General features: G+C 42.8%; 2 protein-coding genes and 1 long non-coding RNA gene across 4 annotated transcripts in view; 1 reads left to right on the top strand and 2 right to left on the bottom strand.

Moving 5' to 3' along the window:
• LOC123512116 overlaps positions 1-4,434 on the bottom strand; it is a 14,890-nt gene extending 10,456 nt beyond the window's left edge. Inside the window, exon 1 of the long non-coding RNA XR_006677030.1 lies at positions 2,624-4,434. This is a non-coding gene — a long non-coding RNA (uncharacterized LOC123512116). The remainder of the gene's footprint in view (positions 1-2,623) is intronic.
• Positions 89-6,584, top strand: LOC123512115 (probable serine/threonine-protein kinase samkC). Of its 2 annotated transcripts, none has more exons than XM_045268356.1 (2): positions 89-447; positions 5,002-6,584. In XM_045268356.1, the coding sequence occupies exon 2, from the start codon at positions 5,150-5,152 to the stop codon at positions 5,882-5,884; it is 735 nt and encodes a 244-aa protein (XP_045124291.1). In that variant the 5' UTR covers positions 89-447; positions 5,002-5,149; the 3' UTR covers positions 5,885-6,584. The 2 variants fall into 2 exon arrangements, with proteins under 2 accessions (XP_045124291.1, XP_045124292.1); XM_045268357.1 differs by having other exon boundaries at positions 89-649.
• Positions 6,585-12,809: 6,225 nt separating this feature from the next.
• Positions 12,810-27,500, bottom strand: part of LOC123511820 (toll-like receptor 13) — an 18,232-nt gene continuing 3,541 nt past the window's right edge. Inside the window, exons 3-11 of the mRNA XM_045267861.1 lie at positions 26,971-27,146; positions 26,341-26,463; positions 25,569-25,673; positions 22,871-22,987; positions 17,077-17,183; positions 15,895-16,743; positions 14,755-14,910; positions 14,526-14,613; positions 12,810-14,355 (exon numbers count right to left, since the gene is read on the bottom strand). Of these exons, the coding sequence (XP_045123796.1) occupies positions 14,068-14,355; positions 14,526-14,613; positions 14,755-14,910; positions 15,895-16,743; positions 17,077-17,183; positions 22,871-22,987; positions 25,569-25,673; positions 26,341-26,463; positions 26,971-27,146 (2,009 nt within the window). The 3' untranslated portion in view covers positions 12,810-14,067. The remainder of the gene's footprint in view (positions 14,356-14,525; positions 14,614-14,754; positions 14,911-15,894; positions 16,744-17,076; positions 17,184-22,870; positions 22,988-25,568; positions 25,674-26,340; positions 26,464-26,970; positions 27,147-27,500) is intronic.

Below are 27,500 nucleotides of genomic sequence, written 5' to 3'. Positions count from 1 at the left end.
ATCTATGATCTTCTTTTCTTCCTTTCCTTCCTTTCCTTCCCTTTATTTAACATTCCTTCTCCTCACGTCCATGTTTTTTTCTGTTCTTCCCTTACCTTCGCTTTTATTAACATTCCTACTATTCCACAGTTCTGTTTTGCCTTTATTTAGCATTCTTTCTCATCCTTATGTCCATACTCTTTTCTTTCCTTTCCTTCCATTTATTTAGCATTCCTCCTATTCCAGTGCCTTGCCTCTCTCCTGTCCCTGGCAACCGTTGTGAGTTATGCTGGGTTGCCTGGGAGCGGCGCGGTGCAGACGTGGTGGCTCCCAGCACAGGAACTTCACAAACGGCCAGACCTGTTCAGTACCCGACCGATTGGAGAAGAAGGAGGGTGGTGTTGCAACGTTCGCCAGTTACTCGTCACATTCGGCCAGCAGCACATACCTAGCAGCTGTACTGACCCTGTGAGTGCTAGTTAAGCGCCCCCCTCTGCCTATATACCTGGAAAACACGGCCAGGGAAGGTTGAAAAAGGGTAGAAGAAAAGTGATATAGTGATAGTTCTTGTTGTGTCATTGTTGTGCCTCTGATTGTGTTCTTTTCGTGTGTGTGTGTGTGGCAGTATTGTGTTGTGTTGGATTACTTAAGTGTTGCAAGCTGTTTTGAGGTACGTACGTTTGTTCTTTGCTTTGTGTTCCATACGTAGATAAACTGATAAGCACAGGATAGACTAATATATTTCCTGTTATACGTTCATGCAGCTGTTATTATAGGGAGATCCATATTAACGGGGTTCTCCTGTATTATATCCTCCAGTCTATTTGCGTACGAGTTCTTTGGAATGCAATAGGGCGTGCGAGGGAGCCAGTAATTAGGTTAGTGGCGGTGTTTGGAGTCTAATGCATTATATATTATGTAGACATCCTGTTGACTCACTGCAGAAGGTTCTTGATAGTCATGAGGGTGTATGACTTCCTGAATGTGTGTGTTTGTGTATGTCACTGCTATATTTACTTGTGTGTTTGTTGGAATGATAAATTTTCGGTAAACAGTCATCCGTATTTTACCATAACTTCAAGTGTTTATTTATTAATTTATTTATTTTAGTGGTGGTTTGTAGTAATGTGATAAGTAGTAGTAGGGTAAATCACATATTTCATCACTCACACTGAGGTAAAGATTGTGGTGGTGTCCTTGTGGTAAGCGGCCAGTCAGTGTTGCGTCACCAATGTACTGGCTCACGGGACGCCACCAGGAAAGTCATGATGACACTCACTATGCTGGTTACTGGCCGTTTGTTGATAGGGATCTAACCTAATCTAAAATGTGTGCAGGGAACCTAACCTGATCTGTATGTGTACTGGGAAGCTAACCTAAGCTGTGTGTGCTGTAAATTTAACCTAACGTGTGTGTGTGTGTGTGTGTGTGTGTGGGAGGGAGGTAACCTAACCAATACGTGTGGGGAAACTAGCCTAACCTAATCTGAGTGTGTGGATAAGCTAAGCTAACCTAACCTAACCTAACCTGTGTGTGGGGAAGTTGTTCTAATGTGTTTGGAAGCTAGCCTAATTTAACCAGAGTGTGGGGGGGGGGAAAGCTAACCTAACCTAACCTAACCTAACTTGACCTCTTTGGGGAAGCTAGCCTAACCTAACCAGAGTGTGTGGGTAAGCTAACCTAATCTAACTTAACCAAAGTGTATGAGTAAGCTAACTTAACCTAACCTGTGTTTGGGGAAGCTGTTCTGAGTGTAAGAAGGTTTGACGATGGCTGTTTTGCTTTTATGCTGATTATTATGGTTTGTTAAGGAGCGCTGAGTCAAGATTAACCTGTATGACTTAGCTTGGTGTGGGGGGCCTGAGCAGCTGTGTCTGGGTGCTGGGTAGCGGCTTGGTTGTGTGTGTCCAATTCACAGCAATATTATCTGCATTGTAAGGTCAGGATGGCAGCAGTACTGGCGGTGGAAGATGGCCATGGCATCACACCTCCCACTGCAACTCCAATACTGCTTTGCTAAACATTTCTGACACAGTGTATGACTAATGTGCTGTGTGGTTTGTCCTCAGGTGATGGTGTGTTGTGTTGATACGTTCACACACACACACACACACACACACACACACACACACACACACACACACACACACACACACACACACACACACACACACACGTAGCCCCTGTTCACCTAGCAGTGAGTAGGTACGAAATGTAAATCGAGGAGTTGTGACCTTGTTGTCCCGGTGTGTGGTGTGTGCCTGGTCTCAGGCCTATCCGAAGATCGGAAATAATGAGCTCTGAGCTCGTTCCGTAGGGTAACGTCTGGCTGTCTCGTCAGAGACTGCAGCAGATCAAACAGTGAAACACACACACACACACACACAGATTGGATAAGTGTAGATATGGAGACAGGGCCACACAAGCATAAAGCCCAGGCCCTGTAAAACTACAACTAGGTAAATACAATTAGGTAAACACACACACACACACACACACACACACACACACACACACACACACACACACACACACACACACACACACACTTCCATACTCATGTACACTTAGTAAAAAAAAATGAAGATGAATATAGATAAAAAAAAATAGGATTGGATCTCGGTAGGCGACCGTGGCAAATTACACACACACACACACACACACACACACACACACACACACACACACACACACACACACACACACACAAAGAGGCAGCAGTGTGTACCCAGGTGGGGCAAAGGAAGCTCAGTGAAATGGATGCCACAAACCTGCAGTGACTGATGTCTTGACGGAGGGAAAGTCCTGCCACACCCTAGCCACTTGGAACACCACACTGCTCAATACCAAACACGCCTTACCCTTCACTACAACACCATCATGAAACACTTGCCTTGCTACTTTGCTCAAAATACCCTTCACTACAACACTACTACTTGCAGTGCTACTCTCCTTAAAATACAGCATACCTTGAAACATGCCATACTAAACTCACTAAAATGCCACGCCACCTTACCTATGGATTGCCGCACCCCTCTATCCTCTATCTTGTCATTTGCAGTATACACGTAGCTCTTTTTCCACCTCATATTGTCCTTCCTATTCCATCTGTGTGCCTCTCTTCTTTTGTCTACCTCGTGTGTTGCTACCTGGGATTCTTCGTGTAAGCTTAAGTTCTCTGTCTTTCCTCTTCTCATTACTTGTCCCTCAAATCTCATCTGACTTGCTTGTATCTTGGCTATTAGTTCTCCACTACTTGTTCTTCTCTGCACTTCTTCGTGTGATATTCTTTGTCCAAGATATTTTCAAAAGCTTTCATCAACACCACACTTCAAATGCTTCCATCCTCTTCTCCATTTGTTTATTCAATGTCCAGTCTTCTGATCCATACATCAACACTGACCATGCTTGTGTCTTACTGCTCTTCCTCTTCAGTTTGTTGATAGATGACTGTTGGTATTATGTTTCTCATCTTCTGAAATGTATCTTTTGCTTCACATATTTTTCTTTTGATTTAATTTGCTCTATACATCTTCCATCTTCTGTTGTGTTGCTTCCCAGGTAGTGAAATCTCGCCTGTTTTATAATGTTGTCCTTCACTCGTACATTGCACCTTGGAACCTGTGTCTTCTTACTAATCACCATCACTTGTCTTATCTATGTTAATTGTTAGACCTTTTGCTTCACTCGCCTTATCGTTAGAATATCCTGCACTTTCTCTTGTGATTCTGCTATTAGAACCATATCATCTGAGTACCTTATATTTGTATTTCTTCCCTCAGTAGCAAAATCTTACTTTCCTTCAGTTGATCTCATTATTATCTCACTGTATTAAGAAAACTTATTTGAGGTAAAATACTCATGTCATACTTCTCTTTTTAGATCCATCCAGTCTCTCTTGATCTGCTCCTACTCTTACAGCTGCCTTCTGGTTCCAGTAAAATTTGTTTACCATTCTTCAATCATTACCTTCTTCTCCTAATAAGTCTTCATGCTTAACTCTATCAAAAGCTTTCTCAAAGTTTATGAAACATGAATATGTTTTTCTTTGCATCTTATATTTCTTTCAGGTAACATCCTTAGTGTATGGAAATATTGCATTTCTTTTTCCCCTTTCCTTCCACAAATCATATATCTCTCCTGCTATTTCCTGCTTTACTGTGCTTCATATTCTCTTAGCGGAACAGCTATAAAAATTACCTTTAGTACCTGGCCCACTACACAGCCTGAAACAGTATATACAGTGTAAAATGCAACACAGCACGCCACTCTCTGAAGCATTACACACCACATACACCCCTGACTGTGGTGTGTGTTGCACACAGAATGGATGGGTTGTGGCAACTGCCCTTCCCTCAGGGGCTCAGATAGGATGGATGTGCCGCCGCCGCCGCTGCCACCACCACCACCACCACCACCACCACCACCACCACCACCACCACCACCACCACCACCACCACCACCACCACCATCATAATATCATGCAGGGGGAGTGGAGTAGCCTCAGTCTTCCCCTCAAGTTCTTCAGCCACTTGAGTGTTCCCTTTCTTCAGCCCAGGAGACTGAGGGGAAGGGTGGGGTGCTCCTCAGTCCACTTTATGGAGGAAGGGGAGCTGTTCATGGTGGTGGTAGGTAGTAAAGAGGAGATGGATGGGTGTATTGTTTGGGTGAATAGCTGCTGTGTTGGTTTCAGTGAGGTGGAAGTTGACATTCTTTTCTCACACTGAAGCATGATGTTTGGTTTGTGTTTGTTTTGTCAGTCATTGTCAGCTTTGCCAGTTACTTAAAACAAAATATTGAAGGTAAACACATACCAGTATGTCTGAAGTCTTTCACAATGACTCCAGTGATAGTGAGAGAGATGCAGATACTGATGTAATACAGAAACTTATTGAATATAAACTATTCACTTGTCGATGTCAGTAGTCATTTGACATGCCCAGTGGAACTAACCCAGCAGTCCTCCATTCCATGTCCCTTGGCCTTCCACTTTGCTATGCAGTAACTTCTCCTGCCTTACAGATCTGTGGGTGAGTGCAGTCTTGAGACGGCAGAAGGCCACCCAACCCTCCGGACCCAGTGGGAACTGATTGTCACTAGTGCGGGATAATCCTGTAGTAGGACCACAGTCCCCCCCCCTTCCCGCTAAGTGAAGCAGCAAGCCGGCCTGATGGTGGCTCCGTATGAGGTGGGTGAGCCAGTCCGGTCCTTCGTGCGTGTCCCCACCAAGGATCTGGCTGCCAAGGCAGTGTGCTGGGACCTTTCTCGGGCTTCCTCACTGGTGGCAGCATCAGCCCCAGTGAGGCAGCTCCTGCTCCGAGCCCAGCCACAATCTGCACAGCTCCAGGACTCTGCTGGCTCTAGCCCAAAGCCCAGCAAGGAGCAGCTCCAGGCCCAGCCCAAGCCTGTAGAGCACCAGCCCCAGCCCCAGCCTGGAGACCCTCAGGCCCAGTCTCAGCCTGCAAAGCCCCAGGCCCAACTCCAGCCTGTTGAGCACCAGACTCAGACACAGTCTCAGCCTGTAGAGTCCCAGGCCCAGTCTCAGTCTGTGAAGCCCCAGGCCCAGGCCGTCACTCCTGGTCCCACACCTGCAGCTGGCCGCCAGCAGCAGCTCACAGTCACACCATGTGAAGCCAAACGCCCTAGGGAAGAGGATGGGGGGGAAGTGAGCATGCCACAGCCCGTCCCAAAAGTGGCCAGGATGGCTGGGTCCACAGGTGCTAACAGCTCTGCACAACCTCCGCAGTGTCAGGACAAAGAGGTCCAGGCACTGCGGCGGCAGTGCCAGTTACTGCAGCAACAGAACAGTAATCTGCAGCGCCGCCTCAACCTGTTCCATGGCCTGTTCCAGGACAAGCAGCGCCTGAGAAGCTTTGTGAAGCACCTGGACACTCTGGTGAAGTAAGGCACCAGCAGCAGACATGGGTCCTCCCTATGCGAGGACCTTGCCGTGGCTGATCTTGATATCCACTTCCTGCTTCCCCCCCCTCCCCCCCTCGCTGCTACAGGAGATGGCTGGTGATGAAGTGTGCCATGGCCTACAACTCGGGGCTGGCCAGGCACACACAGCGGGAGCTACAATGGAAGGGCAAAACGTGGCGCTGGCACTCAAGACAATGGCTTCCTTGAGTCTGCCATGCCACCTGGCCAGGTCTCACTGCCTGGCATATAGGCATTTCTTTGAAGTTCAATCACCACCCTGCCTTACCCTTCATCTGAGACCGTTGTAACAAACTTGCTGTAATAATTTTGTATTTCTGGTCTAATTTGGAGCCTAAGAGAACCAGATGAAGGGGGACCACTTGCAACAAATGAATAGCAGTGGTTTGGTGGGCTTGTCAGTACAGCATGAACTTGAACCAGATGGGTCATGCTTATTATTACCTAACATTGTGTCTTAATAGTAACACAAGGAACATGTCTGCCATTAGGAAAGCCTGGTATATGTCAACTAAGCATATTGCTTGAGTTATCATGTTTCATGCTTCATAGGGCCCTCACTACACACACACACACACACACACACACACACACACACACACACACACACACACACACACACACACACACACACACACACACACACACACACACACACACACACACATATACAGAGTCTATGAATCAAGGACTTAAAAATGTAAGATTGTAATAACAGATGAGATCCAATCCTATTTTTTTTTTATCTATATTCATCTTTATTTTCTTACTAAGTGTGTGTGTGTGTGTGTGTGTGTGTGTGTGTGTGTGTGTGTGTGTGTGTGTGTGTGTGTTATTCACCATGGTCTCCAGCTGAGCGACCAGCAGGCAACCATGGTGAATGAAACACTCGCACGCATGCACGCGCACACACACACACTCACACACACACACACACACACACACACACACACACACACACACACACACACACACTTGTAAGAAAATAAAGATGAATATAGATAAAAAATAGGAATGGATCTCATCTGTTATTTCAATCTTACATTTTTAAGTAATAGATTCATAGACAATGTTCTCAGGATGAGCAGCAAGTGACTCACTGGTGACAGACCCATCCTGCTTTAAGTTGATGTTGTACTGTAAGAGTATAATTTGTTGTATTATTTGTGGTGTCAGGGATTGTAATTAACAGTGAAATGTAAACACATGATATTCTAACCTTTCAGGGGGTTTTCACTGAGATGAAGCTGTGAGAGGGTTTGGTGTGGTGTCACCACCACCACCACCACCACACTACAGGGCTGCCTCACCACACCTGTGGCCAGGGACCAGACTCACCAGGGGCAGGTGGAGCAGCACATGATGGTGTGTGCTGTGCCTGTGCTGGCAGCCCAAGCCAGCCATCCTCACCTCCTCCAGGGTGTGTCTGCTGCTAGTGGTGCCCTGAGAGAACAGGGCACCACTGGCAGCAGACACACCCTGGAGGAGGTGAGGATGGCTGGCTTGGGCTGCCAGCACAGGCACAGCACACACCATCATGTGCTGCTCCACCTGCCCCTGGTGAGTCTGGTCCCTAGCCACAGGTGTGGTGAGGCAGCCCTGTAGTGTGGTGGTGGTGGTGGTGGTGGTGTTGGACCACACCTCAGCCTGTCACAGCTTCACCTCTCACTGGTGATGAAACACCACTAGTCCAGTGCATTTTTATTCTGTAGCAGTGAACTCCTGAGCACAGCCTCACCTGCAGATAGGTGTTGTGCCTGCTGGAGGTGAGGCTGTTGCTGTAGGAGTGTTCATTGTATGGGGGTGGGAAAGCAGAGACGTCTTATTTGATACTGTATTTTTGACACCACTGTTGAGGCAATGTGGCTGGACGTGGTGGCAGCACTAGTGGCTGAGGCAGACATCCCAGCCACCAGTGCTGCCACATCAGCACCTGTGCCACACACTTTACCCAATTACCCATATTTAGAGTAAGGAAACTTTTTCCCTTAGCAAGTGGATATGAAGATTGGTACTTCATTGCTGAAAGATTGCACCCTGGCAAAGAGCCTCTTTCTGGGCTATAGGCCCGCTTCAAGTTGGCGAGGAGCCTCTTTCTGGGCTATAGGCCCGCTTCAAGTTGGCGAGGAGCCTCTTTCTGGGCTATAGGCCCGCTTCAGGCGGCGAGAGCCTCTTTCTGGGCTATAGGCCTGCTTCAAGTTGGCGAGAGCCTCTTTCTGGGCTATAGGCCCGCTTCAAGTTGGCGAGCCTCTTTCTGGGCTATAGGCCTGCTTCAAGTTGGCGAGGAGCCTCTTTCTGGGCTATAGGCCTGCTTCAAGTTGGCGAGGAGCCTCTTTCTGGGCTATAGGCCTGCTTCAAGTTGGCGAGGAGCCTCTTTCTGGGCTATAGGCCCGCTTCAAGTTGGCGAGGAGCCTTGTTCTGGGCTATAGGCCCGCTTCAAGTTGGTGAGGAGCCTCTTTCTGGGCTATAGGCCTGCTTCAAGTTGGCGAGGAGCCTTGTTCTGGGCTATAGGCCCACTTCAAGTTGGCGAGGAGCCTTTTTCTGGGCTATAGGCCTGCTTCAAGTTGGCGAGGAGCCTTGTTCTGGGCTATAGTCCCGCTTCAAGTTGGCGAGGAGCCTTGTTCTGGGCTATAGGCCCACTTCAAGTTGGCGAGGAGCCTTGTTCTGGGCTATAGGCCTGCTTCAAGTTGGTGAGGAGCCTTGTTCTGGGCTATAGGCCCACTTCAAGTTGGCGAGGAGCCTTGTTCTGGGCTATAGGCCCACTTCAAGTTGGTGAGGAGCCTTTTTCTGGGCTACAGGCCCGCTTCAAGTTGGCGAGGTGTCATTTTCTAGGGCCATTTTCTTGTAAGGAAGTAGCCCCTCTTCTTTTCCATAGGGTATTCTTATGGAAAGATTGCCTTGAAGTGCAGTGACATCTAGAGCTTTTCATCACTTATAGTGGTGTGGCACTTGATGGGCATGTGACAGTGCCACTACAGCACAACACAACACTCAACACCTTGTGTTTCACAGAGGTCCTGCTGGCTGAGGGAGCTGAGGGAGGGTGTAGTGTGTTGGCTCCACCCTTGAGCTGCACACTGCATGCCAATTCCTGGGATGTGTTGATACCATGGACAGCAGGAGTTTGTGTTGCACAAGAATACTACTTTATTTACATTAACACTGTTGTTACAAATCTACACTATGATCATAACTGTGTACATACACATTGTGACTGTTCTGCTGAGTGGTATTGGGTGCAGGCAAGTGTGTACTGGAATGAGTTGTAGCAAAGCAGAAGTCAGTCCTGTAGCCAAGTGTGCAGGTCTTTGCACCACCAGTCTGTGTCCACCAAGAGCCTTTCTCTGTCCCTGATTACCTTCAAACAACAAGATGTAACATGCCAGGGCTTTATCATAAAATCATGTTCACTTAAGACTCTCGGTAAATTTTTGTCTGCTAATTGCTATGTAATATCACTCAGATCTGAACAGTCACAGTGTGCATTACTAATGTTGTACTTGGCCAGTTGTTGCTCCCTGGGAATGCTGATCATGGTCAGGTGATGAACTTTTACATTTGCTTTCAATTTACTTTGTTTTCTTTCTATCTGGAGTCGTCTGATCCAATAAGAACTGATTGAGTATTGTGTGGTAAAAAGATTCTCAAATTAGAGGATTTCTGATTGAGTGATTTTGTTTAGAGGTTGTCAGGATTAGAAGAATGAAGATGTGGAGAAAGAAAGCACTGAACCCACTGGAGGTGAGAGTGGTATGGTGACTTGATTCCTGACCATGACCATGTAAGGGGAATAGTGAGGCTGGTGGGTGTCTGTGGGGGATGTGAGCAGTGCCACAGTGGCCATGGGAGCCGAGACACTTCCTGTGGCCTGGGCTCATGGGGTGATGTGTTGATCTTGCATTATTCTGGTGGACATGTGCTTGGTCAAATATTGGACTACCTCTTTTGTATGGATTTTTGTAATATATATATATATATATATATATATATATATATATATATATATATATATATATATATATATATATATATATATATTTATATTTATATTTCGATATATATATATTTATATTTATATTTATATTTATATTTCGGGAGTAGACCATTTTGAATGCATGTACTATTGAAGTCAACAGCGAGGTCTGCATTATTCTTTTTGTACAGCGTATTTTGTGTTTTTCGCACAAGGGTGCGTTCGTCCGGTTTTAGTTGGTAGAGTAGTGTGCCAAAGTCCATTTTCTCTAGACGTCTTTCGGTCTTGATCAGACCATCTTCAGGAGAGAAGTGATTGCAAATAGTGAGGATGCTGTACAAAAAGAATAATGCAGACCTCGCTGTTGACTTCAGTAATATATATATATATATATATATATATATATATATATATATATATATATATATATATATATATATATATATATATATATATATATATATATATATATATATATATATATATATATATATATATATATATATATATATATATATATATATATATATATATATATATATATATATATATATATATATATATATATATATATATATATATATATATATATATATATATATATATATATATATATATATATATATATATATATATATATATATATATATATATATATATATATATATATATATATATATATATATATATATATATATATATATATATATATATATATATATATATATATATATATATATATATATATATATATATATATATATATATATATATATATATATATATATATATATATATATATATATATATATATATATATATATATATATATATATATACACGTATTTTCTATTTTCTTCTATAATTCTGTCTGGTTGTTTTGAAACTCTGCATTGCAAGTTTTCTAAATGATTAGAGAAATCCTATCCATGCATAGCATTTGATGTAGTTTGTATTGATGTGATAGCGATGGTTTTACAGATTTTTTTTAGGATGTCCAGATTCAGTCAAATGAAATCACCAATCATGGAAACATTTGTACATTTGTTTCACACTAAGTTATTAATGTTGTGTTTTTTTTTGGGTTTTGTGATTCAGGATGAGAATCCCCATGGCTTCCTCCTCCACAGCCACCTGTGCTTATTGATTCTAGCAAGGTCTGGCTAATATTGTGTCAACTTCTCATGTTTCTTGACCTACTAGTGTTATGTCACCTGCATACTTTCCTCTCATTGTTAAGAGGTGGAGCAACAGCAATATGTTGTAGTGAAGTGATGATGTGCTGTATTGAGTGGGAGTTGATGTGAAGGTGATATGTATTCATTATAACTATTAATATTACTATTTTTAATCATTTATTAATATTTCTGCATGACTTGGTGTGATGAATTTGTGTGTTGGTGGCTCTCATCTCTGTCCGTTGGGGAGTTGGGAGGAGGGGAAGCCAGTGGGGGACCTGCATTGCATTATGGTCCCTACCCAGCCCCACTCAGGAAAGGGGTCAGGTTGTGGTGTCCGAGGTTAGTGAGAAATTCTTCATCTATCACCAATTCCTGCCATCCCGCCCTGATCCTCCCGTGTGTGGCTGAGTGCAGGCTCCCAGGTGAAGGCCAGGTCCTCAGTGGCTGCCCTCCCCCTCACTTCCTGGCTGAGGCTGAGACAAGACTCACCACCACCAGTCCACATCACACTGGGTTTTTGCCACAGCTTGTCTTTATATAACCATTATTATCATTATTATTGTGTTTTGATATAGTTTGTGTATTAACTATATATTGAATCATTACTATTACCTTGTATTAGTATCCGTACTAGTACATAGTGTTCTGAGAGGGAGTTAATGTGAAGTTGGTGTGTATTCATTATTCATTATGTTGTATTTGCAATTACTACTACTACTACTACTTTACATATTATCATCTTGTGTAGGACTGCTTGCTTTTTGACATGTAGATTAAACTGCAGAACGAGTGCAGCAATGGGCCAAACTTTAGAGGTCAGAATCCAAGTACTCCAGAAAGCCAGACTAAAAGGTGATCACATATAGAGTTGTCTCTTTGCACTCACCAATTATGCTCAGCCTTCCCATGTTAGCAATGCTGGGACGGTCATTTCTTTTATGCTAAACAAAGTCTCGTCAGTTGTCACCTTATTGTTCAGTGCTCATGTTTTCCTTTGGCTAAATGAAAGTGATGTGGTTCATAGTGATGATGATTCTCGATTTTTTTTAAAGTGACACATGATATTTATTTTGTCCATTGTTGCAGTCAGTGGTTTGTGTATTCTTATGTATTGTGTATTGCTTTTGCTGTAGCATAATTAGTATTTTTTATGAATGCTAGAACAGTTATCATTTCATTGGTATCACCATAAGACATGAGGGTGTACTGTACATATCTCCGTTACTCATTGGTGGTGTTACGACTGAAAAGGACAAAAATTTGGAATTATTCCGGAATTTATTTTGATACAAATTTTGAAGAGAACTGTATTATGTAATGTTTTGATTAATTCCTGAAGACATTCTATTTGTATTACATAAAAAAATTATTTAAGGCAGTTTTTGATAACCATTCATGAAAATTCCACTTTTAAAACAATGTTCCTCAATTCTTTATTAGTCAGCCTAGCACTGTGTGGCCACCCTTGGCACTGACTGGGTAGACATTGTACTGTGGCTATGGTGGCAGTAGTGGCATTCAGTTCATGTCAGGGGTGAATGATGGCTGGCTGCAAGGTGTGCATACTGCTGGTGAAGGTCGTAATCATTATTTGTTCAAGTTGAAAGTATGTAATCGATGTTGGTTGTTCTAGTTCAAGGTGAAGGAAAGTGAGAATATTATGATTTTTGCATATGGTAAGAAAAATGCTATTTTTGTTAAAGAATCAAAGGAGACTTCAATAACAAAATCTCATGCCCAGATAAACTTTTATTTAGATACACCTATCATAGAATAATATAAGTATTGTCAGGTAAAACTTAGTTTCCTTGGCCACAAAGGTGGCAGTGCACAACATGCATGACGCGTGGACATGCTGCTCAACACAGCCCACACCGGCGCGGCCTCCTTCACGTTGTGTCTAAGTTTGGCTGCAGGTTACAGGAAGCCAAAGTTCCGGAATACGCTCAGAGGGAAAGGCACAGGTGGGCGGCGCCGCACTCATGGGAATGGCGCCGGCAGTGGACACTGTCAGTGGCGGATTCAGAATAATTTTATTATTACTATTATTATTTATTTATTTATTGGTAACCTGAATTCCTGTACCCCTTGAGACTGGTGGTGAGTATAATGATCAACTGGGGGTTGGGAGGGATGCTATAAACAAGCCCGTGCCTCACCAGAAACTTCTGAAAATATTAATCGAGGACATTTTTAAGTTATACAAAACTATTTCTATGTAATAAAAAAAATTGAGGCGGCTTTAGCCCCCTTCCCCCCTCCCCCGCCCTGTATCCGCCGCTGAGCACTGCATGAAGCGCCGCCAGTGCCACAGTGCCAGTGACAGCTTCCAGTGGCCGAGGAAGGCTCCTGCTATGCCTGCCTCCTCACCTGCCGGTCAAACTTAAGTCACCAATAATGAGTATAGTACATACAAAGCAGTTTTATGGCAGAGCGAGAGAGGCTGACGGCTGGCCACCTCGAGTCCCTGACCCTGTCCTGGCACCGTGTTGAGCAGTGTTGGGTTAACCAGACCGACTGACCAGTATGTGCTTGGTACGAGGCCTCATTACAAAGCTGCCTCATGGCACGACAAACAAATGGACAGACACAGGCGATGTATCAGCACACAATCCTTAACGTTATGAGTCTCATAGTTTCAGGAAAGGATTCATGCTGACATGACGTGTAGACCTGGCGCAGTAGTCGAGTAATGAGCCGCGCGGAGCGGCGACCCTGCGCAGTTCTCCCGCGGCTGGGCAACGGCCCGGTGCTCTAATTACTGAGATTCATTATTTTGCACCTTGAATTTAAAAACCCCGAAGATAAGACTAGATGAGGAAGTGTAGCTTCCCACTGCTCCTAAGGGACATAATTATGTAGCCTATGTGCCGAAGCTTTGAATTCATAGAACCAACAACAAAACGCTTGTCGATCACTCTGCCTCAGGAGGAAGTGGACACACCAACAGCATGGTTCGTGGAGCGGTCAGGAGCGCTTGTTCCCTTGTAACAGCTACATGTGGGTGAACTCAAGGATCTCACTTGCCGTAGGCTTGGTCACCGCTCGCTGCAGCCGTACCCAGAAAAGCCGCTGACCCTCGGGATCTCCGTGCCAGGCCAGGTAAGTGCGGCTCCTGAGAAGGAAACGCAGTTTCTTTGGCTGGCTGTGGGACGGCAGGGCCTCAAGGAGCACCAGGATCAGCTTGTTCCTTCTTTCATCTAGAATCTTGTGGCTGGCCAACTGCAGCTCAAGCATGCACCAGCTGCTGTCCACGAAGGCCGGGGACAGCACCACCAACACCTGCAACACAATACATGCTTACTGCTGGTGTGTTCCTCTGCTGGCCGTGCCCGTCACTGTGACAGGGCAGCAGGCGGGAGGATGGTACAGATAACAAACCGAATATTATACGTGTATTAAATGGCAACTATTAATAATTGAATATGTTAATAATAAATTGTATTGATTACCTTCCTGGAGCGATCTACTGAGTTGATGATGTTTTCCGTTATCTCTTGGCCCACCGTGAAGTCCCGCTCGTGCACACACACGCGGTACCTGTAACGCACACACACAATTAGGCTACCCAAGCACATACACATTGTTGCCTCCCGCGCTCCGTTATCATCTTGTATGTTAGAGTATTTCACCCTCCCAATGCTCGTCCTCCCTTTTCCCATAAACCTTGCATAGCCGCACCTGCCCCCGTCCTCCAGTCTGGCAACCAGGTGCTCAAAGACCCACTGGCGGTCCGCCTGGGAGTAGCAGACGAAGATGTCGTACAGGTAGTGGTCGGCGTCCTCCTTGTGCTGGTCAGTCTTCATCTTCACTTTGTACACCAAGTAACGCAGGTACCTGTGCAAACACGTGTTACGTTACTTGGCACACTTCTCAAAGGGCAGTTGTCTATCTGATTTATTATATCATTCACTTTTTTTTTTTTTTTTTTTTTACCATGTGGGCTTTTCACGGGAATTTATGGGCTAAAGGGGATACTTTTTAGGGTACCTCCTATCTTAAAGCCCACCCGCTAGGAAACCGTTGGAAGCCCAACCTACACTCAGACCGTGGACAGGATTCGAACCCGTGCGCTTGGAGACCTCTAGGATCCCAAAGCACGCATGGTTCCACTGTACCACGGCGGCCCCTAGTTTTTTTTTTTTTTTTATACCATGTGGGCTTTTCACGGGAATTTATGGGCTAAAGGGGATACTTTTTGGGGCACCTCCTATCTCAAAGCCCACCCGCTAGGAACCCGTTGCCCCGAGTGAGGAAGCCCAACCTACACTCGGACCGTGGACAGGATTCGAACCCGTGCGCTTGGAGACCCCTCGGACCCCAAAGCACGCATGGTTCCACTGTGCCACGGTTTGACAGTTAACATTGTAGGCAGAGGCGGCTCTGACTACTTTTACGCCCTGGGCAAATCCTCCATCGGACACCGCCCCCTCAAACCCAAACCAAACCCCCTCCCCCTTAATTTTCCTCTAAGAGTGAGACTCAGGCGCAAGTTGATTCCCCGCCCCCCTCCCCATAGCCTTTTCTTCTGAGGTTGCCGTGGTAGTAGGGGCACCCCACCTACCACTTCTCTAACTTGATGTGGAAATTAGTGGTATTAGTGTAGAAAACTAGCGATTTTTTTTCATTTTTTTTCTCATTATTTATTTATTTATTTATCTATTTACTTTTATTTATTTATTTATTTATTTTATTATTATTATTTTTTTTTTGAGGGGGCCCAATAGATTGCGCCCTAGACGGTGGCCCACATTGCCCATAGGAAAAACCGTCCCTGATTGTAGGTGCGCCTATGTGTGGGGAGTGGGCTGCGGTACTCACCATCGCTTGCGGTACAGGGTGACGGAGGTAATGACAGAGAACAGTATGGAGACAGAAATGAGAATAATTTCGGTCTTTCCAGTGGCTGGTTTGTCCACCACGTTCTCGTCCTGGGCGTGTGACGGACAGACAGCGGTGGAAATAAATTCTTCAAAAGACAAGTCGTGGCCTTCCTGCGAGCAGCTGTATGAGGAGAAGTCCAGGAAGATGGATGTGTTGATGCTGCCGTTGAGACTGGCGAGGGAGCAGCCGCACTGGAAGGGGTTGTGCTTCAAATCCACCACAGTCAGGCCAGCCAGCGAGAAGTCCTCCAGCATTGCCTCAGTGATCAGGCTCAGCGAGTTGTAGGACAGCACCAGCTGGCTGAGGCGGCTCAGGTTGTGGAACACCGGGTAGTACCACTCCTGCACATTGTTGTTCATCAGCGACAGCGTCACCAGCTGCTGCAGGTTCCTCCAGTGACTCTCTGTCATGTAACGGATCCCATTGTTGGATAAGTCAAGGTGCCGCAGTGCAGACAGGCCCTCGAAGGGAAGGCACGGTAGTTGTGAGTGTGGCTCCCTCACAGCTGTTTCCCTTCCAGTGTGGACACTACGTTCCCCGCCGCCACTTTGTACCCACGATGCCGCCACCATGGGTAGGTCTAGAAGCGACAAGGCGCGCGACTCCTTCCCGCCGGTGGGGGCAGGCATCCCAGGCGACCGCGAGATGTCGAAGGTGGCCCGGAAGGTTATCTTATTGCCAGAGAGGTCCAGGTGGGTGAGTGACACCAGTCCTGCGAAGGTGTCGTTGAGCAACACCTCCAGCTCGTTGTTGTTGATGTAGAGGCGCTGCAGCCGCGTCAGGTTCCTGTAAGGAGAACATACACACTGTCAGTCAAACACGAACACACACACACACACACACACACACACACACACACACACACACACACACACACACTTGGTAATGCACGCACTGTCCCTCCATCATTCATTACACATATTTGCTGCTTAAAATCAACCATGGATGGATGTACTGAATTGAGGTAACTAAGAAAACAACAACAACAACAACAACAACAACAACGAGGTATGGGAGCTACTGACGTGTGATCATTATGACACTGAGAGCGACACACTGGGACACGGGACTCAGGATGTGTCATTAGTCATTACACAAAACAATCATGGACTCACTCACACGAAACTGAAAGCCTCGATGTATTTAATCTTGCACGAGGTCAGTCTGAAGTCCAGCAGGCCGCGCAGGTCATTGAAGTACTGTTTCTCCACGTAGCCGAGCGGGACCTGCGCACACAGATAGATAGATAGATAAATAGATTAGATAGAAAGGTGTTTATTGACCACAGTTTTAGCTCTTCAGTACCATACCGCGTTTTCTTATTCATTCTGGTTACTATTTTTGCGATTTTATACTGCAGCTTCAGAAACATATGTGGGGTATTTGAATGATCAAGCCTCTGGACATTAATCTTTTGACCTCCATAGATCCCTCCTAATGTAAATAAAATATCTGTTCACACCCCCAAAATCAGGGTAAAAATGCGTCTCAGTACTGAAGGGGTTAACAGTGAATTGCAGTAATAGTAACATCTAACTTTCTATTCAAACATCTGCTCAAAGAATCTTATATGGCACAAACTGAATGACTGCAGTCCAACACAAAATATTCACAACATCTTTCACACAACAGAACGTTATTCTTAAAGGGACTTCGTTATTTGTTGTACCTTTTCTTATAGTATTAATGAAAAACAACAACACCAATTAAAACCACAACATACTATAAGAAAAAAGTAAAATCGAAATCGAATAAACCCCTCCACAGCTTCCTATTCTTTCTTCCTTATCTCCCCTTCTGTGTGATGTTGCGGCGCCTAATCAAAACATTAATTCATTCATCCCCTTCTTTGTTTCCTCCGTGAATTTCCTCCAGTAGTTTTTTCCTCCATACCTCCTCTACCTTTTCTCCAATTTTGACTTTAACCCCTTCAATACTGGGACACATTTTCACCTTGAGATTTGTGTACAAGACCATTTTATTGACATTAGGAAGGGTCTATGGAGGTCAGAAGATTAATAGCCACAGTCTTCATTAATTTTATCCCCCACATGAGTATCTGAAGCTGTATAAAGTCACCAAATAGTAAGCAGATTGAATATGGAAACGCGGCATGGTACTCAAAGGGTAAATAATACATAATAACAATAATAATAATAATAATAACAAAAGCAGCAATAAGGGGATAAGTCACTAGCATTCACCAGGGAAAATGTCTAACGTAACCAACCTATATAGTAAAATAATGCGTATTCTGACACATTTATCTACATTAAAATTATGTACGTCTATCTACCTGGGTTACGTAAGTTATAATCTGCCTTAACCCCTTCAGAGCCGTGACACGTTTTAATATTCATTCTGTTTACTATTTGGTGATTTTATACAGCTACAGAAATTCATGTGGGGAGTAAAATAGTGAAGACTGTGGCCATTAGTCTTCTGACCTCCATAGACTCTTCGTAATGTCAATAGAATAGTCTAATTGTACACAAATTTCAAGGTAAAAATGTGTCTCAGTAGTGAAGGGGTTAATAGTATTTCCATGGTTAAAAGACTGAAGACTGTGGCCATTAATCTTCTGACCTCCATAAAGCCTTCCTAATGTCAATGAAATGGCCATGCACAAATCTCAAACTAAAAAATTTCCCAGTACTGAAGGGGCTAATATTTCCATAGTTAAAATAGTGAAGACTGTGGCCATTAATTTTCTGACCTTCATAAACCCTCCCAAATGTCAATAAAATGGTCTAATCGTACACAAATCTCAAGGTAAAAATGTCACAGTACTGAAGATGTGAATAGCGTGGTACATTTCCGCCCAGACAGGAACCACAGCGCCAGTTTACGTTGACAACTACGCATCATGAGACTGAAGACTTGGGAGTGGGCTGAGTGGATTCTGCTTCGCATCTCGTGTTTTGTTGAATATGCAAGAACAGTTACGTGTCTCATCAAGAGGACAGGTGTGGCAAACTTCCGGGAGTCATTCAGAAGGTAGTCAAGGTGAGATGGAGCTGTTTATCTTGTTATTACAGGTCAAAATAAGCCATAACAGGTCACGGATGCTATTTCCACTCAGTTTAAAGATTGAAGTTAACTTAGGAACGAGTTAAGATGTCCCAGAGTGATTGCTAATTAAAGAAAGTTGTGCTAAAGGTGAGATGAAGCCATAACAGGTCCCGAATGCTATTTCCACAAAGTTTAAAGATTGGAGTTGACTGAGTAAAAATGTCCCAGAGTGATCAGTAATTAAAGAAAGTTGGAGCTGTTTTCCTTGTTATTACAGGTCAAAATAAGTCATAACAGGTCACGGATGCTATTTACACAAAGTTTAAAGATTGGAGTTGGCTGGGGAACGAGCAGAAATGTCTTATAGTGATCAGTAATTAAAGAAAGTTGTGCTAAAAGTGAGATGGAGCTGTTTATCTTGTTATTACAGATCAAAATACGCCATAACAGGTCACGGATGCTATTTACACAAAGTTTAAAGACTGGAGTTGGCTGCAGAACGAGTGAATGTGTTCCAGAGTGATCAGTAATTAAAGAAAGATGTACTAAAGGTGAGATGGACACGGATGCTACTTCTACCCAGTTTAAAGATTGGAATTTGTTGAGGAACGAGGAAAAATGTCTCAGAGTGATTGGTAATGAAAGAAAGTTGTATAAAGGTGACATGGAGCTGTTTATCTTGTTATTGGAGGTCAAAATAAGCCATAACAGGTCACGGATGCTATTTCCACAAAGTTTAAAGATTGGAGTTGGCTGAGGAACGAGTAAAAATCTCCCAGAATGATTAGTAATTAAGGAAAATTGTACCAAAGAGCGGCCAAAAGAGTTAACATCAGAATTTACTTGACGTTCCGAGCACAAATTTGAAACACACAACTGAGGCACCGAAGACTGATTCTGAAACACTTACGGCTCATGAGAGAGAGAGAGAGAGAGAGAGAGAGAGAGAGAGCTGCATCTATTTTCATAACTCTGCCACTGGAATATTCAACACTTTACAGCATCAGAAGGAACAAAATCTAAAAAAAAGCATCGACAATAAGAAAATAAATAAAGAAAGGCGCAGCGTGTGGGTGATTAAAACGAAGAGAAAAAAAATATAGAAAAAAAAAATGTACAATAAGAAAACATAACAAAAAATGTACCGATTGAAATGAATAGAAAAAAAAAAAAAAAAAAAAACGAATAAAAAAAAATAATTAGAACGAATAGATTGATTAAAAAAAAAAAGAATCAAAACAAATAAATTGATTAAAACAAACAAACATAAAACATAATATAAATGAATGAATTGATTAAAAAAAAAAAAATTAAAAGAAATAAATTGATTAAAAAAACAAACAAATAAATAAATAAATGAATAAATAAAACGAAGAAATTGATTAAAGCGAATAGCCAGAGCAACTTGTAGCCAATAGAATGCTTGGAGATGGCTGGAGTAAGAAGAAAAAGGATAAAATAGCCAATAATTGCAGGAGGAAAGTGTTAAAGGTTTTACAAAAGGATAGAATAGTCAGTAATTGCAGGAAGAAAGTGTTAAAGGTCTTACAAAATAATTGCAGGAAGAAAGAGCTAAGATCTTACACATTTCAAATTGCGTTACTATGAGTTTCAAAACATTTTTATCCATTTATTTTTTTTTTGGCTAACTCTATCAGACCTGCAAGGGACTGGCACCTAAGTGGATCTTTTTATTTATTTATTTTATTTTATTTATTTATTGATTGATTTTTTTTTTCGTTTTTCGTTGCCCTTATCCAGTTTTCCCTCTCTTCCATAAAAATAGATTGTCAGTGGTGGTGGTGGTGGTAGTAGTGGTGGTGGTGGTGGTGGTGGTGGTAGTAGTGGTAGTAGTGGTGGTGGTGGTGCATGCAGTCAGTACATTTCTGGAGTTATTACCAGAACAGTGATAACACTCTAATCACTTCCACGAGAGCTGCCATAACAAGTGTAGATAAGATGAGGAAATGTTCAGGAAGGTTGTCTGTTTATAAGTGTCTCAAATCTCTCAGTGTTTACAGCATTTTTATCTTTATTTTTATTTCTAGGTTTATTAAGATTGTAGGAATATTGGGCATTGTAATATTTGTGTCTTGCGGCGTTTAGTATTACGAGAAAGCTTTGCAGTTACAGAATATAAGCTGAGAAGGCTGTTTTTATAAGCATTTCAGATATTACAATGTTTGCAGTTTTTGTTTAAGATTGTAGAAGTATTGGGCATTATAATATTTGTACCTCGTGGAGTTTAGATATTATGAAAAAGCTTTGCAATTACAGAATATAAGTTAAGAAGGCTGTTTGCATATGTATTTCAGATCTTTCAATGTTTGCAGAATTTTTTTTTTATTGAAATTGTACGAGTATTGGGCATCGTGATATTTGTGCCTCGTAGTGCTAAGTATTGTGAGGAAGCTTTGCAGTCACATAACACACAATTAAGACGAGGAGATGCACGAGGAACGGTCTATACTCTCTACAAACGTTTCAAATTTGCCAGTGTTTACATATTATTTTTGTTTATTAAAATCACACTGAGCATTGTACCATTTTATAACGATACTTATCACTAGAAAGCTTTGCGATTGTGGAATATACAGTAGAGTTATTGAGCATTACTTAAATCCCGAAAACTGTCATTATTTATTAGTACCAGTCATAGTATTAACCTCTTCAGTACCATGAGGCGTTTCCATATTCATTCTGGTTACTATTTGGTGATTTTGTGGAGCTTCAGAAACTCATGTGGGGGATTAAAATAGTGAAGACTGTGGCCATTAATCTTCTGACCTCCATAGACCTTTCCTAATGTCAATAAAATGTTCATGCACAAATCTCAAGGTAAAAATGTGTCCCAGTACTGAAGGAGTTAATATTTCCATGGTTAAAATAGTGAAGACAGTGGCCATTAATCCTTCTGCCCTCCATAGACCCTTCGTAATGTCAATAAAATGGTCTAATCGTACTGAAAACTCATGGTAAAAATGCGTCCCAGTACTTAAGGGGTTAAGACTCATCGCCGAACACTCAGTAGGTTAGGAGAAATGAAGGTGATCCAGCACTTAAAAACCCAGCGATTGTTATCTTTGTTTGTGTTCTCGGGATTGCTGCAAAAGTGGCAACATCTGCTTAACTGATAAATGTGTGCCGTAAACCTGATATTAAGGTACACACACACACACACACACACACACACACACACACACACACACACAGAGAGAGAGAGAGAGAGAGAGAGAGAGAGAGAGAGAGAGAGAGAGAGAGAGAGAATAGTACTTTGCAATATTTCAATACTGCTTCCTGGTACCGTGTTAGAGCTTCAGAGTCACTAATTTTGCAGCTCATTCTGTTTTCTACGCACGTATTACCATCATTCACATTACATTTTCTTTTTCCTTTTCTTTTCCTTTTTTTTTTTCCTCGTGATGTGAAATGAAACACGTATAGGCCGCTTGATCCTCACTCGTCCACTCCTCGTCTTCCTCTAAACGCCTTCCCACTCTCACCAAGACAATTTTTCAAGGCCATAGACACAAGTAACGGATTTTCAAGACCGTTTCTCCTTTCACTAAAATAGAACTCGTGCCAATCCATCACCAGAACTATGAAAAATACCCTTAAAAACATGAGGATCTTGAACTAAAGCCTTCGGAAAATGGTGATGGTGAGAGAGCAAGGAGTTTCAGAATGGCCTGTATTCTGAAACGCTTTGCTCTCTCACCATCACATTCCGAAGGCTTTAGTTCAAGATGTTCATGTTTTTAAGGGTATATTTTTTTTACAGTTGTAGTGATAGATTGGCAATAATTCAAGTTTATTAAAGGGAGAAACTCTGTGGCCTTGGAAAATTTAGTAGCGAGAGAGGGAAGGCTTTTCATAATACGGGTGTCTCTCTCTCTCTTACCCCGTTGAAAGTGACGTTGGTGAGCTTCTCCATGTGCCCGAAGTCCACGTAGTCCATGCTGAAGGCCTCCACGCTATCGTCACCTGTGCTCCTCGGGTTATCGTTCATCGTCAGCACCTGAGAGAGAGAGAGAGAGAGAGAGAGAGAGAGAGAGAGAGAGAGAGAGAGGGGTGGGGTGGAGGTTAGTTATCTTTCTAGGCACGAATTATCTAAGAACTATTATAGAAAGGTTGTCTATGTTATTGAGTTGCTGTAGAGAGAGAGAGAGAGAGAGAGAGAGAGAGAGAGAGAGAGAGAGAGAGAGAGAGAGAGAGGGTGTTGAGGTTAGTTTATCTTTCTAGACTACACGAACTATCTAACAACGATCTAAAAATCATTATAGAAAAGTTGTGTTGCTGTGTTGCTGTTGTTTTCTATAGTGTTGCTGTTATACGCTTCACAAAATTACGTATATAAGTTGTTTTTTCTATTTATTCATTTTTTTTATGCAGGGAGAAGGGCAACACAATATTGAATAAAAGATATATAAATAAATAAAAATAGGTCCACTTGGGTGCTGGTTCTCTACAGGATAAGTGTCGAGTTACCCCAAGATAAGGAAGCAAATGTCTTTATACCAACGCATGTAAGCAAACAATGGTAGTAATGATAGTAATGATAGTAATGGTAGTAATTATAAAAGCCACGTATACAAGTAACTGGATAATGGTAGTAATGATAGTAATGATAGTAATGATAAGAGTCACGTATACAAGTAACTGGAACGCAGGCAATCAAACAATGGTAATGATGATAGTAACGCTCAAGTCAGTGAATCTTAATGAAGTGTGTTGTTGTGCTGTTCTTGTTTAGCATTGTTCCGTTGCGCTTTGGGAAATGACATGCTTGAGTAATTAGAACGCTCGTTATCAAACAATATTAATAATGATAATGATAATAACGATAAAGTTAGTTCCTGCTAAAATGTGTTCTTAATTCTTGCATTGTATTGTTTCTTTGCTCTTTGAAGAATTACATATATATAAGTAATTAGAACACATGTAATCAAATAATAGTAATGATAATGAGAGTAATGAAAAGTTAGTTAATAAAAAAAGTGCGTTATGTTGCTTTATACCGTATTGTTACTTTGCGCTTTAAAAATTACGTATATGAATAATCAAACCGCAACATAAAGAGCGAAATGATATAGAGAAAAGGCCCACTTAGATGCCAGTTCCCTTGCAGCCCCGAGAGAGTTAGCCAAAGGAAAGGGATAAATGTCTCGAAACTTCCCTCTTAAATGAAGTTGTCAGAGGAAGTTGGAAATACAGAAGCAGGCGGGGGGGGGGAGTTCCAGAGTGTACCAGAGGATAGTTAGTTCACATACAGTGTTGTAGTGAGAAAATGAACACTTTTGACGGTACAGTGGCCAACGGTTCAGCGGTTCAGTGGTTCAGCGGTTCAGTGGTTTAGTAGTTCAGCGGTTCAGTGGTTCAGCGGTTCAATGGTTCAGTGGTTCAGCGGTTCAGTGGTTCAGTGGTTCAGCGGTTCAGTGGTTTAGTAGTTCAGCAGTTCAGCGGTTCAGCGGTTCAGTGGTTTAGTAATTCAGCGATTCAGCGGTTCAGCGGTTCAGTGGTTCAGCGGTTCAGTGGTTTAGTAGTTCAGCGGTTCAGCGGTTCAGCGGTTCAGTGGTTCAGTGGCTCAGCGGTTCAGTGGTTCAGTGGTTTAATGTTAGCGTGTGGACTTGTTATTGTATGAGGTAACTGAATAGTGAACGCCACAACAGCGCTGGTGAACGTGGTGCGCCAATTCCTTGAGCCTTATCGCGGTGGACTTTCACACTGCTGGTTCAATAGTCAGTATAGGAGAGTGGCAAAGATACACGCAATTCAGTAGTCAGTGTAGGAGAGTGGCAAAGATACACGCAATTCAGTAGTCAGTATAGCAAAGATACACGCAATTCAATAGTCAGTAAAGGAGAGTGGCAAAGATACACGCAATTCAGTAGTCAGTGTAGGAGAGTGGCAAAGATACACGCAATTCAGTAGTCAGTATAGGAGAGTGGCAAAGATACACGCAATTCAGTAGTCAGTGTAGGAGAGTGACAAAGATACACGTAATGACAAAAAAGATCTCTATAAATGTGAGTGAAGCTTTGATTAGAGAGTCGTAGAGTAAATGTATGCAGTGTAAGAATTAACACAAAGAAGGACTAAGAAGATCAAGCAATGACGAAAAAAAAAGTCCTTATGAAATGCGACTAAAGCTTTTAAAATCGACACTCCTTAGATTAGAGAGGCGTAGATTGAATGTAGAATATGAATGTTACAATCAGTACAAGGGAGAAGGATTAAGAAGATACAAGCAATGAAAAAAAAAAAAGAAAAGAAAAAGAGAGAGAAAAAAATGAAATGCGACTAAAGCTTTTAAAATCGACACTCCTTAGATTAAAGAGGCGCAGATTACATGTAGATATGAATGTTAGAATCAGTGCTCAGACGGACAAAGAAGATACAAGCAACGAAGAAAAATCCTCATGAAATACGAAAAACAGAAGATGGCAGGGCGCTCCAATGATCAGCAATGAAAACAACAACAACAAAATAAATTAATGAAAACAATGCAAAACAACGAGAACTATGAATACTGCAAGGCTAAGACGATACACAGTGCTATAATGGAACCTGACTGTGTGTGTGTGTGTGTGTGTGTGTACCTTGAGTGTGGGTAGCAGGATCTCAGTTGGAATGGTGATGAGCGAGTTGCCGTCCAGATGAAGAATTTCGAGAACTGGGAAGACCTCGAAGGAATGTGGACGGATCTGTGGAGGAGACGGAAGAGGAGGAGGAGGAGGAGGAGGAGGAGGAGGAGGAGAGGCGGTGGATAAGGATAAGGAGAAAGAGGAGGAGGAATAATGAGAATGGTATAGATAAAAGAGGTGAAGAAACAGGAGGAACAAAATAAGAGGCAGATGAAGAAAAGAAGGAGAAGGAGGAGAAGGAGGAGGAGGAGGAGGAGGAGGAGGAGGAGGAGGAGGAGGAGGAGGAGGAGGAGGAGGAGGAGGAGGCAGAAGATGAAGAAAGATGAGAATGGTAAAGGAGAAAGAGTTGAAGAAGAAACAGGAGAAAGAGGACGAAAAACAAGAGGTAGAGGAAGGGGAGGAGGAAGAGGAGGAAGAGGAAAAAAGACATTAGGTTTGATTAGATTAATATTCTGTTAAGTGGTTAGGCTAGGTTAGGTTAGCTTAGGTCAACTCAAGTCACTTTGGTAAATTAATATTGTCATCAAGTGGTTAAGTTAGATTAGCTTAAGTTATGTTACTAATGGCTAGAGTAATGCCGAGGTTAGGTAAGGTCAGGTTAGGTCAGGTGAGGTTATGTTAAGGTTAGTTTGGGTTAATTAAATCAAGGTTAGGTTATAGGTTAGGTTAAGGTAAGTTAGGATAGGTTAGGTTAGGTCAGGATCCTTCACGTGGGTATGGTACTCACCGCTGCAATGCGACAGTACATAAGGTTGAGTTCCTTGAGGCGCGGCAGGAGCGGGAAGGAGGTGTTGTCGAGGCACTGGAAGGCCGCTCCGTGAAGATCCAGCTTTTCCAGGCCGCCACTTACCTGTAGGAACACCACGGCTACTCACCACACCTGTCCAGCCTCACCTCACCACTCACTCATCACTTTCATTCACATGTTCTTTTTAATTACAATGCATTTCGTCCATTTAACCCTTTCATTGCTAATTGACACGTTTCTTTTCCCTCCTCCTCCTCCTCTTCTTTTTCTTCTTCTTCTTCCTCCTCCTCCTCCTCTTTTACTTTGCTTCTTCTTTCTCTTTCTTTGTGTCCTCCTCCTCTTCCTCCTCTTCCTCCTCCTCCTCCTTTTTAACTTTGCTTCTTTCTCTTTCCTTTGCATCCTCATCATCTTCCTTCTCCTCCTCCTCCTCCTCCTCTTCCTTTTTACTTTGCTTCTTTCTCTTTCCTTTGTATCCTCATCATCTTCCTCCTCCTCCTCCTCCTCCTCCTCCTCCTCCTCACTTCTTCATCTATCTCGCATGAAACAAAAACCACACAATTGAAAAGCAAAGATAGTAATGGAAGCGAACATATTGGTAACTTTTCTCACCACTCTCAGCGCCTCAGTCGGTACAGTGACGTAGTTGTTGTTGGCCAGGTACAGCTCCCTCAGGCGGCCTTGGCTCAGCGGCTCAAACAACTCGTGTAGCTCTTCGTTGGACAGACCAGGGTTGTTGCTTAGGTCCAGCACTTGTATGCCTGACACGGGTTCCAGTGGTGATCCGTCTGTAGTGGATAGGGAAGGGAACGTTACGGTAAACAAAATGAGTATATTCTTTTTACCTTGGGGGACGTATGACTGCCTGACTCCTGTTTGTGTATATGTTTTAGGCTCGTATTATCAAACACTTCTCTTCTTCACGTCAACTATTTCAAAAGGTTTTATTTAAATTTACACGAGTTTTTAAGGTGTTTTCATGGTTCTAGAGGCAGATTGTTAAGATTTCTACATTATTAACTGGAGAAACACTCTTGAAAACTCCGCTAATCGTCCCTGTAGCCTTGGAAAATAGTCGTGGTGAGAGAATAAAACGTTTTAAGCAAGTTTTTATAGTTCAAGAGGCAGAGTGGCAAGATTTC

The sequence above is a fragment of the Portunus trituberculatus genome, chromosome 32, assembly GCF_017591435.1.
Source record: "Portunus trituberculatus isolate SZX2019 chromosome 32, ASM1759143v1, whole genome shotgun sequence".
NCBI classification, from domain to species: domain Eukaryota; kingdom Metazoa; phylum Arthropoda; class Malacostraca; order Decapoda; family Portunidae; genus Portunus; species Portunus trituberculatus.
The sequence above is the reverse complement of the archived record's forward strand: the minus strand, read 5'-3'. Positions and strand labels throughout refer to the sequence as shown.

Excerpts from the sequence above, each read along its gene's own strand:
- LOC123512115 (XM_045268356.1), top strand. The coding sequence starts at position 5,150 with ATGGTGGCTCCGTATGAGGTGGGTGAGCCAGTCCGGTCCTTCGTGCGT.